The 13,189-nt window shown below is 40.1% G+C and overlaps 2 protein-coding genes across 9 annotated transcripts in view; both read left to right on the top strand.

Moving 5' to 3' along the window:
• SFPQ (splicing factor proline and glutamine rich) overlaps positions 1-13,189 on the top strand; it is a 296,926-nt gene that overhangs the window by 48,464 nt on the left and 235,273 nt on the right. The window lies entirely within an intron of this gene.
• Positions 1-13,189, top strand: part of KIAA0319L (KIAA0319 like) — a 95,708-nt gene that overhangs the window by 48,476 nt on the left and 34,043 nt on the right. For all 6 annotated transcript variants that reach the window (XM_024554553.3, XM_024554556.3, XM_024554555.3 and 3 more), the window contains 2 exons: positions 10,061-10,307; positions 13,009-13,110. In XM_024554553.3, the coding sequence (XP_024410321.1) occupies positions 10,061-10,307; positions 13,009-13,110 (349 nt within the window). The remainder of the gene's footprint in view (positions 1-10,060; positions 10,308-13,008; positions 13,111-13,189) is intronic.

Raw genomic sequence — 13,189 nt, 5'->3', positions numbered from 1 at the left:
TATTAGACATGCAGAAGAACAGGAAAGAGTGACCCATAGTCAGCAGGAGAAAAGCAGTCAATAGGAACTGACTCCAGGTTGGCTCAGGTGTTCGAGTTAATCGTCAGAGACTCCCAAGTATTGTCAGAGAACTAAAGGAAAATGGTTTCAGTGCAGGACAGTTAAGGAATTTCAAGAGAGATGTAAACAATTTTTAAAATGGGAAAATAGAAATGAGAACTTTCACTTAAGTCACCACAAGGGATTCATAATTATTTCATTGTAAAAAACACATATAAAACTGGACAAAATTGTCAAAAACAGGTATTTCCAGCTACTAGAAATGTAATAGAGGCAGAAGCAAGTTGAGAAGTGTTTATTCTTCAGAAAGTGTTTATTCTTTGTTCTTGGTGATGCTTTGAACAAGTACAGTGGGAGTCTTTTGGCCTTCTTCCTAGGGCTTGTCCCATCTGTCTCGACCACCATCACCCCGACTCAGGTGACAAGAAAATGTAGTTTTCCTTTTGGCTGTCTGAGCAGTATCATGGCATTCAGCAAGAACAGGCACCTTACAAAAGGTGGCAGGCAAAAAGGAAGCCAAGAAGAAAATGTTTGATCTAGTCTCTACAAAAGATTGATGGAAGGAATGTGAAAGCACAAGCTTTCTAATACAAAATACTGGAAAAACATTAGTCAGGAAGGACTCAAGGAACCAAAAATACATCTGATGGTCTAATGGATTGTGGTTTTGAAGTGAGCCTAGCTCACAGGTGTCAAACAAAGGCCCGCAGGCCAAATCCATCCCAACACCTTGTTTCTACCCAGCTCTCGCTTAATTGTTAAGGAGTACATTTATACAGTCCTAAAATTACATTTGGCCCTTTGAAAGCAACTGTGAGGCTGATGTGGCCCCCAGTGAAAATGAGTTTGACACCCCTGGCCCTAGATGATCTGCAGAATAATGAAATTGCATTTAGAAAACTCAAGGTAGTTACTGAGAATGTTGAGGGCAAAAACTACCTAATTCCCATGGCATGGACCTTACCTGTGACAAAATGTGCTTGCTCTGTGATAAAAAAATGGCATACCATAACCGAAGATCATGTTGATGTCAAGAATACTAATGATTATTTGCTTCATCCTTTCTGTTTTGGTTTTACTAAAAAAATGCAACAATTAGATTCAGAAGACCTCTTATGCTCAGCATCAACAGGCCTGCCAAATCCAAAAGAAGATGATGGGAATCACGACCTGAGAGTTGCAGACAAATTACTTGAAAGAAGTTGTAAATAAATTGACTCCAGATAGCACTGGAAAACACATAGAAAAGCCTTGCCAATCTAATTACCCACTCTACCATGTCTTTGTTAGAAAAGTCAAAATACTGAAGAAGCCCATGTTTGAATTGGGAAAACTCATGGATCTTCATGGTGAAGGTAGCAGTTCTGGGAAAGGTATTGGTGATGAGACAGGTGCTAAAGTTGAATGAACTGATGGATATGAGCCCTCAGTCCAGGAATCTGTTTAAAACTCAGACATTTAATGGTGATAAATAAAAAGTCCTATTTGTGATCAAAAGAAAGAGATTTAGTTTTACCAGTGTGTTTCCGGACATGAAAACTAGCAACTTTCCAGCAAGAGGGGGTGGACTTCATTTGGGGTAGAGTGTGAAATTTACAGCTGTGCTGACTGGAATTGGCAAATTTGGTTGAGAATAATTGAAGAGAATCCATAGCTTGGCTAGGCTGAGGTTGCAATGCCTGTTGGGTGAGTGGAGGGCCTGCCAGAAACTTAATGAGAAGATCCCGAAAATAAGAGAGTCATAGAAGGGTTGAGATAAGCGCTCCACATATCCCTAGCTGACTGAGAAACTAATTGCATGTGTGAAAGAGACCCAAAAGAGCCTGGTAAAAAGTAAAAGTCAAGGGAGATTTAAGAATTGGCTGAAATTTAGAATGAATTCCTCAAGCAGTACACAGAAGGATTGGCAGAGGGTGAAGCTTTATGGGCTTCAGGTGTTTGAGTGACCTCTACCCAAATCATTGGCTGGCTGCTAAACTATGCAGATACAGGGTGATACCTAGGAACCCAGGCTGAAATAAAAATAAGAATGAAAAGAACTGAGCAGACATGTCAATGGCAACATACTGTGTGTGTGTGTGTGTGTGTGTGTATGAGAGATTCTCTCGTTTAAGTAGAGGGAAGTTACTAAAAATAACAGCCCTTCAGAAAAATAAAACAGAATCCAGAGTTGTTACAGTCTATTATCAAAAATTTCCAGTTTTCACCTGGATGTTATGAGATATGCAAAAAAGTATCAGGGAAATGTCACTCATGCTCAGGGAAAAAATAATCATCAACAGAAATGAATTCTGAGTGAACTCACCTGTTAATTTAGCAAATACTTTAAAGCAGTTAAAATATGCTTAAAAAGTAAAGGAGTCTATGTGGAAGATTTAAAGGAACATGGAATGACAGTTACACAACAAAGAATGACTCTAACCACTTTCACTCAGCATTGTTCTGGAGGCCCTAGCCAATGTGATAATGCAAGAGAATGAAAGGAATACAAATGAAGAAGCAAATGAAGCAGCAAAACTGCCTTTATTCACAGATGATACCATTGTGTACCTAGAAAATTCCAAGGGATATACATAAAAGCTACTGGAATTATTACATGAATTTGTCAAGGTTGCAGGATATAAGATTAATATACAAAATCAATTGTGTTTGTATATTAGTAGTCAATCCTTGAGAATTAAAGTTTTAAAGTGTATTACAGCATCCAAAAACATGAAATAGGGATAAATATAACAAACTACATGCAAAGGCTATATACAGAAAACTATAAAACATTGCTGATAGAAAATTAAGAACTAAGTAAATGGAGAGAGATACCATTGGAATGGGTTGAATAGTGTACCCCTCAAAATTATGTCCACTTGGAACCTCATTACTTGACCTTATTTGGGAATAGGGTCTTTGTGGATATAGTTAGTTAAGGATCTTGAGGTGAAATCCTTCTGTTTTTAGGGTGGGCCCTAAATCCAATGACTGGCTTCTTTATAAGAAGAAAGGAGACAGAGCCCTGGCTGGGTGTCTTGGTTTGTTGGAGCATCGTTGGGTATGCCAAAAAGTTGCAGGTTCAGTTCCCAGTCAGGCCACATGCCAAGGCTGCGGGTTTGATCCCCAGTTTCAGTGTGTATGGTAGGCAACTGATTGATGTTTCTCTCTCACATCCATGTTTCTCTCTCTTCCCCATTCTTTCTCTAAAATCAGTAAACATCTTCAGGTGAGGATTATTAAAAAAAGGAGAGAGGGAGATTTGGACCCACAGTGACACAAGAAAGAAGGCTAGGTTAAGATGGAGACTGCCAGAAGCCAAGGAATGCTAAGGAGCTGGAAGAGGCACAGAGGATTCTTCTCAAAAACCTTCAGAGGAAATGTAGCCATACCAATGCCTTAATTTTGTACTTCTGTCCCTTGGAACTGTGAGAAAATAAATTTCTGTTGTTTTAAGTCAGGAGTCCCCAACCCTTGGGTCATGGACTGGTGTAGGTCCATGGCCTGTTAGGAACCGGGCCGCACAGCAGGAGGTGAGTGGCAGGCAAGTGATCGAGCCAAGCTTCATCTGTATTTACAGCTGCTCCCCACTGCTCGCATCACTGCCTGAGCTCTGCCTCCTGTCAGATCAGCGGAGGCATTAGACTCTTGTAGGAGCACAAACCCTGCTGTAACTGCACATGCGAGAGATCTAGGTTGTGTGCTCCTTATGAGACTCTAATGCTGCTGATCTGAGGTGGAGCTGAGGCGTAATACTAGTGCGGGGGAGTGGCTGCAAATACAGATTGTTACCCCTAGATGGGACTGTCTTGTTGCAGGAAAACAAGCTCTGGGCTCCCACTGTTTCTGCATTATAGCGAGTTGTATAATTATTTCATTATATATTACAATGTAATAATAATAGAAATAAAGTGCACAATAAGTATAATGCACTTGAATCATCCTGAAACCATTCCCCTCCCACTTCCCCCCTCTCCCTAGTCCGGGGAAAAATTGCCTTCCGTGAAACTAGTCCCTGGTGCCAAAAAAATTGGGGACCGCTGTTTTAAGTCACCAAGTTTGTGGTAATTTGTTATGGCTGCCCTAGGAAACTCATACAGCCATGTACATGGATTGGGACTTAGAATGATCAAAAATGATTTTGAAAATGAATAACAAAATTGGAAGACTTAAGCTTTAAGGCTTAGTATAAAGCTATAGTAATCAAAGCAGTGGTATTGGCATAAAGATAGACTAAATCCATGAAACAGAATAGAATCCAGAAATAGACTCAACAAATATGGTCAGTTCATGTGCCAAAACAATTCAGTGGGGGAAGGATAGTGTTTTCAATAAATGGTGTTGGCATGATTGAATAGTGATAAGGAAAAACGTGAACCTTGATCCTTACCTGACACCATACGTAAAAATTAGCTCAAAATGGATCATAGACCTAAATTTCAGAGCTAAAACTATAAAATGTGTAGAAGAAAGCACAGTAGAATATTTTTGTTATCTTGAATGAATAAGTCATTAAAAGCATGAAACATAAAAGAAAAATTGATAAACTTAAGCTCATCAAAATTATAAACTTATTACTTAAAAGATGCTATCAAGATAGATGAAAACTCAAGCTACAGACTGGGAAAATATATTTGCAAAATAAATAACTAACAAAGGACTTATTTGTGAAATATATAAAGAGCTCTTGTAACTCAATTAGAAAACTAATGACATGGACAGTGTGCCCACCAAAGAAGTTATACAGATGTCCAGTAAGTACATGAAAAGATGCTCAACATCATTAATCATTAGGAAAATGCAAATTAAAACCACAATAAGATGCTGCTATCCACCTGAGGAATGGCTAAACTTAAAAAGACTTCCTACACCTTATTCTGGCAAAGTTGTAGAACAACTGGAGTGCTCACACTGGTGGTGGGACTATCTAATGATACAGTAACTTCAGAAAATTGTTTGGCAGTTTTAAAAAAAATCTAAAGGTACATCTCCCATATGACCTGTCATTCTACTCATAGATATTTATCTAAGAGAAATGAAAGGATATAGTCACACAAAGACTAGAGGAATATTTATAACAGCTCAATTTGTAGTAGCCAAACTGGAATCAACACTAGTGTTCATCTTTTGGTTAGTGAATCAGACAGAATGATACTGAGCAATCATAAGAAAAGAACTGTTAATACACATGACAACATGGGTGAATAGCAAAATAATTTTGTTGGGTGAAAGAAGCCAGGTCCCCCCCTCCCCCCAAAAGTACATAAAGTGTGATTCCCTTTATATAAAACTCTTGAAAATGAAAATTAATTAGAGTGACAGAAAGTGGAGCAGTGGTTGCTTGGGGATGGAGGTGGGAGGGGAAGCGATTACAAAGGAGCATGAGGAATCTTTGGACAGAATGGATATGTTCATTATCTTGATTGTAGTGATGATTTCATAGGTATACACATATGTCAAAGTTTACCTAATTGTAGACTTTACATATGTTCAGTTTATTCATTGTATGTCAGTTATACCTTAATAAAGTTGTAAAAAAATGAACAAAGATTTGAATAAACTTAACCAAAGAAAATATATGACTGGCCTCATTAGTCATTAGGAAAATGCAAATTAAATCACAGTGAGGTACTATTAGAATGACAAAAATGTTTAAAAATTAATACCAAGTATTGGTGAAGTTGTGGAACAACCGAAACTCTCATCCATTTTTGGTGAAAATGCAAAATGGTACAGCCACTTTGGATAACAGTTCATGGTTTCATATAAAGTTCAACATGCACTTATATGTAACTAACAATAAGTACTTCTAAATATTTGCTCAAGATGAATCAAAACGTTTACAGAAACAATTCTATTGAAATATTTATAGCAGCTTTGCTTATAAGAGCTGAGAACTGAAAACAACTTAAGTCTCTTTCAATAGGTGAATGGATAAAAAAATCTTATTTTTCTTTTTTTTTAAACATTTTATTTATTTATTTTTTTAGAGAGAGGGTAAGGGAAGGAGGAAGAGAGGGAGAGAGATATCAATGTGTGGTTGCCTCTTGCGCACCCCCTACTGGGGACCCTTTGGTTCCCAGCCTGCACTCAATCCACTCAATACACCAGCTAGAGCTTATATTTCTATAATAGTAAACTACTCGATAATAAAAAGGAATGAACCACTGATATACACAATCATGGATGAACCTTAAAAACATGTGTGAAAACAACCAGAAACAAAAATAGTATGTATAAGATTTTTAAAATATGAAATGTAAGAAAGCCCAAAGTAGTTTATAGTGACAAGAAACGAATCACTGGTTGCCTGAGCCTGATGATGGAGGCAGGAATTTGCTGCAGAGGGGCAAGTAAGAACCAACTTGGGGCTGATAGAAATGTTCTCTCTTGATTACAGTTACATGAGTATATACACTTGTCAAAACTCATTGGCCTACATACTTTATTTTTTTAAATTAGGTTATATTGATTATGGTATTACAATTGTCCTGATTTTTCCCCCTTTGCCCTCCTCTACCCAGCACCCCCCACTCCCTCAGGCAATTCCTACACCATTGTTCATGTCCATGGGTCATATGTATAAGTTCTTAGACTACTCCATTTCCTATACTGCACTTTACATCCACATGGCTATTCTGTTAACTACCTGTTTATACTTCTTAATCCCCTCACCTCTTCACCCATTCCCCCACAATCTCCTCCCATCTGGTAACCATCAGAATGCTCTCTGTATCCATGATTCTGTCTCTGTTCTTGTTTTCTTAATTTGTTTTTTAGACTTAATAGTTGATAGATTTGTAATTTTTGCCATTTTATTGTTCATAGTTTTGATTTTCTTTTTCTTAAATAAGTCCCTTTACCATTTCATATAATAATGGTTTGGTGATCGTGAACTCCTTTGGTTTTTTCATGTCTGGGAAGTTCTTTATTTGCCCTTCAGTTCTAAATGATATCTTTGCTGGGTAGAGCAGGTTTGGCTGTATGTCCCTGTTTTTCATGACTCTAACTATTTCTTGCCAATCCCTTCTAACCTGCAAAGTTTCTTTTGAGAAATCAGCTGACAGTCTTATGGGAGCTCCCTTATAGGTAACTAACTGCTTCTCTCTTGCTGCTTTTAAGACTTTGTCTTTATCTTTAACCTTTGGCATTTTAATTATGATGTGTCTTGGAGTGGGCCTCTTTGCATCCATCTTGTTTGGGACTCTCTGTGCTTCCTGGACTTGCCTGTCTATTTCCTTCACCAAATTAGGGAAGGTTTTTTTCATTATTTTTTTCAAATACATTTCCAATTTCTTGTTCTTTCTCTTCTCCTGGCACCCTGTAATGCAGATATTGGACCTCCGAAGCTATCCCAGAGGCTGCTTACACTGTCCTTATTTTTTGGATTCTTTTATCTTCTTGCTGTTCTGATTGAATGTTTTTTTCTTCCTTGTGTTCCAAATCATTGATCTGATTTCTGGCTTCATCCACTCTGTGTTTTTTCCCCTGTAAATTGTTCTTTATTTCAGTTAGTGTATCCTTTGTTTCTGGCTGGATCTTTTTTATGCTGCTGAGGTCCTCACTAAGTTCCTTGAGCACCCTTATAACCAATGTCTTGAATTCTGCATGTGCTAGATTGTTTATCTCCATTTAGTTTAGTTCTTTTTCTGGAGTTTTGATCTCTTCTTACATTTTGGCCATGTTTCTTTGTCTCCTCATTTTGGCAGCTTCCCTGTGTTTTTTTCTATGTACTAAGTAGAGCTGCTGTGACTCCCTGTCTTGGTAGCATTTCTAATGAGGTAGGTGTCCTGTAGAGTCCAGTGGCACAGTCTTCCCTATCACCCAAGTTGGGTGCTTGAGGTGCATCCTTTGTGTGGGCTGAGTACACTCTCCTCTTGTAGTTGAACCTTGATTGCTGTTGGCAGGTCAGTGGGAGAGATTTACCACAGTGGGGACTGGCTGTGACCACTGACCACCAACCTCTGCCCTCCCTGGAGGATCAGCTGTGCAGGGGCAGGTTGGTGGTGCTCCGACATGTTGTGTAGCTGTCTACTGGGTGCACAAGCTCTGGGGTTTCCCAGGTGGTACTGACCAAGGTTGCTCCCACCTGTGTTTTGCCTGGGGCCACCCTGTCTGAGCTATAAAGCAATGTGAGATGGCTGCTGCTTGTACTGAGCTTGGAGATTCTCAAGCAAAGCCAAGCTGTGAATTTAGGCTGGCTGCTGCTAGTGCCAGACCTGGGGCCACTTACCAAGAGGTACAGGGGCTAGGGACTCACTGAGGCTGGCTGTTGCTTGTTTGATAGGATTTAGGAAGTTGTGAAGCTTGAGCCAAGACCAGCCATTCATATGGAAAAGCAGTTTGCGTGGGATGGTATGTTGGGTGGGATGGAGTCTCTGGGGACCTCCTGGGCGGGGCAAACAGTGTTAGCCAGGTTGATGGAGTCTCAGATATGGCACCCACCTGCTGGCTCTGTGGTTCTGTGGGGGAAGGGTTCAGAAAAGGGATAATGGCCTCTGCCCACCCTTCTGCCTGGGAGAAAGCTGTACTCACCTTGCTGCCAGAGTCTTCAGTTTCTTCCTGTGTGGCACTGGTGCCTTTCAATCTGCTACCCCAGTGCTGGAGCTCAGAGGGAGTGAGTCTGAGTAAGTTCATGTGTGGATTCTTTAAGAGAAACTATTTGGGGCTCCAGAAGCTTCTTTCACTGACTCAATCCCCACTGCTTTTTGTAGCCAGAAGTTATGGGAACTTATCTTCCTGGCACTGGAACCCTGGGCTAGGAGGACTGGTGTGAGGCTGGGTCTCCTTGAATCCAAGCTATCCCTCCTGAATTTTTATCCACCACACGTGGATGTGGGACCAGCCTGTTCCATGTCTCTTTTCCTCCTACCAGTTTGGATGTATATGGTTTCTTTAATTCCGTAGTTGTCAAAGTTCCATTCAACTCGATTTCTGATGGTTCTGAGTGATGGTGGTTCTGTATTTTAGTTTTAACTTTGATGTGCTTATGTGAGGAGTTGAGCTGTGTTTACCTATTCTGCCATCTTGGCCGGGAGTACTCCCTATACACTTTAAATGTGTGCAGTTAATTTTATGTAAATTATACTTCAATTAAGTTAATTTGAAAAAACCCATACCACCACCTTTGTTTAGCCGCTCATTGTTTCTCATTTGGATGAACGCAGCACCCTCCTAGTGGTGCTCCTGCTGCTGTCTTGCTTCTTTAAACCCTTACACTAGGCAGCAACCTGAATGATCCATTGAAGCAGAAACCCGACCGTGTCACTTCCCTGTATACAACCCTTTAATTGCTCACCATTAACTGGCTCCTTAAAGAAGCACATACTGTCTTCTTTAGTCTGGCCCTTGACTATCTTTCCAGCTCACCTTCCATTACTTCTCTGCCTCTCTCTTTGCCTTACGATTCTCAGTTCCCAGCACACGCCATGTTAATCCCATTTGTTGTGCCTGTACTCATCTCTCACCTCAGCTTTTTGAATAAACAACTGTTTTACCCTTTAAAACTCAGCTCAGGACTCTCCCCTTCCAGAAAGCCTGTATTTAAACCATCCTTCTTCATGTGCTCCCTTTCTCCAAGAGATGAATTAAATGCTCTCAGGTTGTGTTTCTTTGGTCCATCATAACTTTTATAAATATAGGTACCATTTTGGCTTCCTGTGTTTGAGTTCTCTCTCCTTCACTTGATCGTTCACTTTTGACCACAGTGATTATGTTTTATTTATATTTTGGATCCACAAGGCGTGTTTCATAATAGGTGTATAATAAGTATTTGCAGAAAGATTGAATGTAAATATTGAAAAAAATAAAAGTACTGCACAGAGTATAATTATAACTATTTTGTTTTAAGATTTATGTCAACATTTTAACACCAGTTTGCATGGTGAGGTTAGTTGCTTTTTTATTGTTGACAGTTTTACCTTAAAAAAATTTAATGTGCAATTATTTCATGAGACATAACCTAAAAAATAGGCTGTATAACTTTTGCCTACTCAATTGAATGTTTTTATTTCTTTAGGTCCACAAGGCAATTACAATTTCCAATCCCCTAACTACAGATGTGTCTGGGGAGGTTACTGTTTGGACAAAGAATGTATCGGTCCAGCCGGAGGCATCAGAGGGTCTGGCTACTATGCCTAGCACTCAGCAAGTGAAAAGCCTTGGGAAAATCCAGATTGCTACCCCTCTGCCAGTGACTCCCTCCTACAGTTATGCTGCTCCCACTCCCCACGCTTCTTTCCAGAGCACCTCAGCACCCTATCCAGGTGAGGCCCTTTGCTTCTGCCCGTGGGAACAGGGTGGGAAAGTTGAACATTTGATCAAAATGTTCTCTTTTAGTGGAAAGGAAGGAAGGAGGCATGTCTTTTAATTCTGTAGGTTAGAGAGAAAAAAAAATCCTGTAAGTGTCCCTGTAATCATAGGATTTGGGGCTCTCCACCCTTTCTTCAGCAGGCCCCAACCTATGGGAATTTATGAGGCTCATTTTCCCAGAGCCAGATTCCACTGTGCCTGGGACTTAAAGGCACAAATTCAATTAAGTAATGTTCAAGGAATCAAGCAAACAGAGGCTGCTGGGAAAAAAGAGTTGAATCTGTGCACCTGTTGGCCTTCTGAGTGGCTGACTGCAGGTCAGATACTTACCTCTCTGATTTTGACAGCATCTGTATTCTTTTCACGCTGTCCATAAGATGGGGATGTGTACCTAGAATACTGCCTTACCGAGTCTGTGCTTCCTGAGTGCTGTTCTAGGTGTTAGGAGGGGGTGGCTAACCCAGGAGACGGAGTTGATCTTCAGCCCCTGAAAGAGTCAACAGGGTGACGCAAAGCCGGTGAAAATGATTTTTTGCCAAATTTTAATTTCCAAGGGTCTTTTTTTGGTGTAATACAACATGAAATTTTAGGGTTTCAATCTTGTGGCAGTAAAGTAACTTTTCATTCAGACAAAATGCCTATAATTTTTGGTATAATTGAGAAAGGGTTGGGATGTACTGCATTTTTGTCCATGATACTTTCCTTGAATGTAGTGGTTTCTTTCTTTCTTTCTTCTTTTTGTGAAAGTCACTTCAGAGAATTCTTATTCCACCTCCTGGCGTGTCTAAATGGTGAAGCTTCCATAATGGATGATGTTATTACTCCCCAAGTGCACGCAGTGTTCTCTTGCAGACTGATAAATCTCAAATTTCCTATTTGTCCAGGAAGCTTTCTCACCTCCAGTCTTGAAATGTAGGTAGCCTAGCCAGTTGTTTGCTTTAAGCTCTCTAGTTCCCAAGGTCTCATACCGAAGGAACAATTATTGTCAGATTTATATAATCAGTGTTTCTCAGCAACCTGCAAACAACTATGGAGGAGGGGTGCTGCTGACATCTAGTGGGAGGAGACCAGGGATCCTGCTAAACTTGTTACAGTACACAACCCAGTTTGGCCACAACACAGAATTATCCGGTCCAAAGCACCAAGGTTGAGAAACCCTAACATGTGTGAAATAGCTGATGAGTAGTATAAAGGCAATATAGTGCTGTCAGCTGTGGTGTGGTGTGGTGTTCCAGAAATGCTAAAGTAGTTTAAGAAGTAGGTCAGGCCCGATCAGCATGGCTGAGTTGGTTGAGTGTTGTCCTGCAAAGTGAAAGGACGCATCGGTTCAATTCCTGGTCGGGACACATGCCTGGGTTGTGGCCTGGTCCTGGTTGGGGCATGTGCGAGAGACATCTAAAGGATGTTTCTCTCACATCGATGTTACTCTCCCTCTATTTCTCCCTCCCTTCCCTTCTCTCTAAAAATAAGGAAATACGATTTTTTAAAAAGTAAATCAGCTTGAACTGAAATTATTTGGGAAGATTTCTCGACGAGAAGAGTGGCTTTAAGCTAAAAGCAAAGCATCGTAGTAAGAGTAAAGAAAGCTGAAGCAAATAGCTTTAGCAAAGTCCCCAAGAGTAGACTTCAATGGGAACACAAGAGGGGATATAATTAGAGAGAGAATTGGGTAGGAAGGGTGAGATGGTGTGATCAGATGATAGTGGTTCTCTTACGCCAAGTTGTGAGTTTGGCCTTAAATATGGTGTGTGGGGGGGGTCTTGAGTAGGAGAGTAACATGGTGGGTATTTTAGAAAAACTAATGTTGGTGGGTGTTTTAGGAAGACAGAATGGAGTAGAGTGGGAAGAGCTGACAGAGGGAAGAGCAATGAAGATTCTTGGAAAGGTCTAAGCCTATGGCTGTAGCAATTGGAATGGAAAGAAGTTAAGGCTGGCCTTGTGGTCAACACTGCCTTTTCTTCTAGGAACTTTATATATGTGTATTTTAAAATTGATTTTAGAGAGATGGAGGAAGAGGGGAGAGAGACAGACAGACAAACATTGATTTTGGTTGCACTTATTTCCCATTCATTGGTTGATTCTTGTCTGTGGCCTGCCTGGGACTGAACCTGCAACCTGGGTGTATCGGGATGATGTGCCGACCAGCTGAGCCACCCGACCAGGGCCTTCGTATATGTATTTTATTTAGAAAGTTATTTATCAACATGCAGATGGTCCTTTAAACAGAGTTGAATTCTGTTTATTGAACTCTATAGAAAGAGAGCTTAAAGATCGACCATAGTTAAAGTACAGTGTAGAGAAACTTAGAGAAAGGAAGAGAAATAGAATAATGTGGCGTCATGGTCACCAAAAGATGGAGGCATCAGCAGTGTTAGATGCCACAGAGGTGAAGGATGAGGGTTGATAAGGATAAGGATAAGGGAAACAGCTGTTAGATTTGCCAAGAAGCAGTTTGTTAGTGACCTCAAAAGATCCTTTTCAGTGGAAAAGTGGGGGCAGAATCAAATTTCAGGGGATTAGAATGGATAAATAATGAGGAAATGAAGGCAGTAGCTGAATATTGTTTATAAAACAAATTTGGCCACAAAAGGAAGGAGATAAATGAGATAGTTTGGATCTAATTTCTTATCTTTTGTATATTTTCTTTGTTTGCAGTTAAAAAGCAACTGGTGGTATTTGCTGGAGAGAGTGTCCAGATTACCTTGCCTAAGGATGAAGTTCAGTTAAATGCATCTGTTCTCCAAGAACCACTTGAAGGTAAAACATCCCCTTACATTTTTTTTTAAGATTTTATTTATTTATTTTTAGGGAGAGAGGAAGGGAAGGAGAACGAGAG

The sequence above is a fragment of the Desmodus rotundus genome, chromosome 3 (assembly GCF_022682495.2).
Source record: "Desmodus rotundus isolate HL8 chromosome 3, HLdesRot8A.1, whole genome shotgun sequence".
NCBI classification, from domain to species: domain Eukaryota; kingdom Metazoa; phylum Chordata; class Mammalia; order Chiroptera; family Phyllostomidae; genus Desmodus; species Desmodus rotundus.
This window is presented reverse-complemented; position numbering and strand designations above follow the sequence as displayed.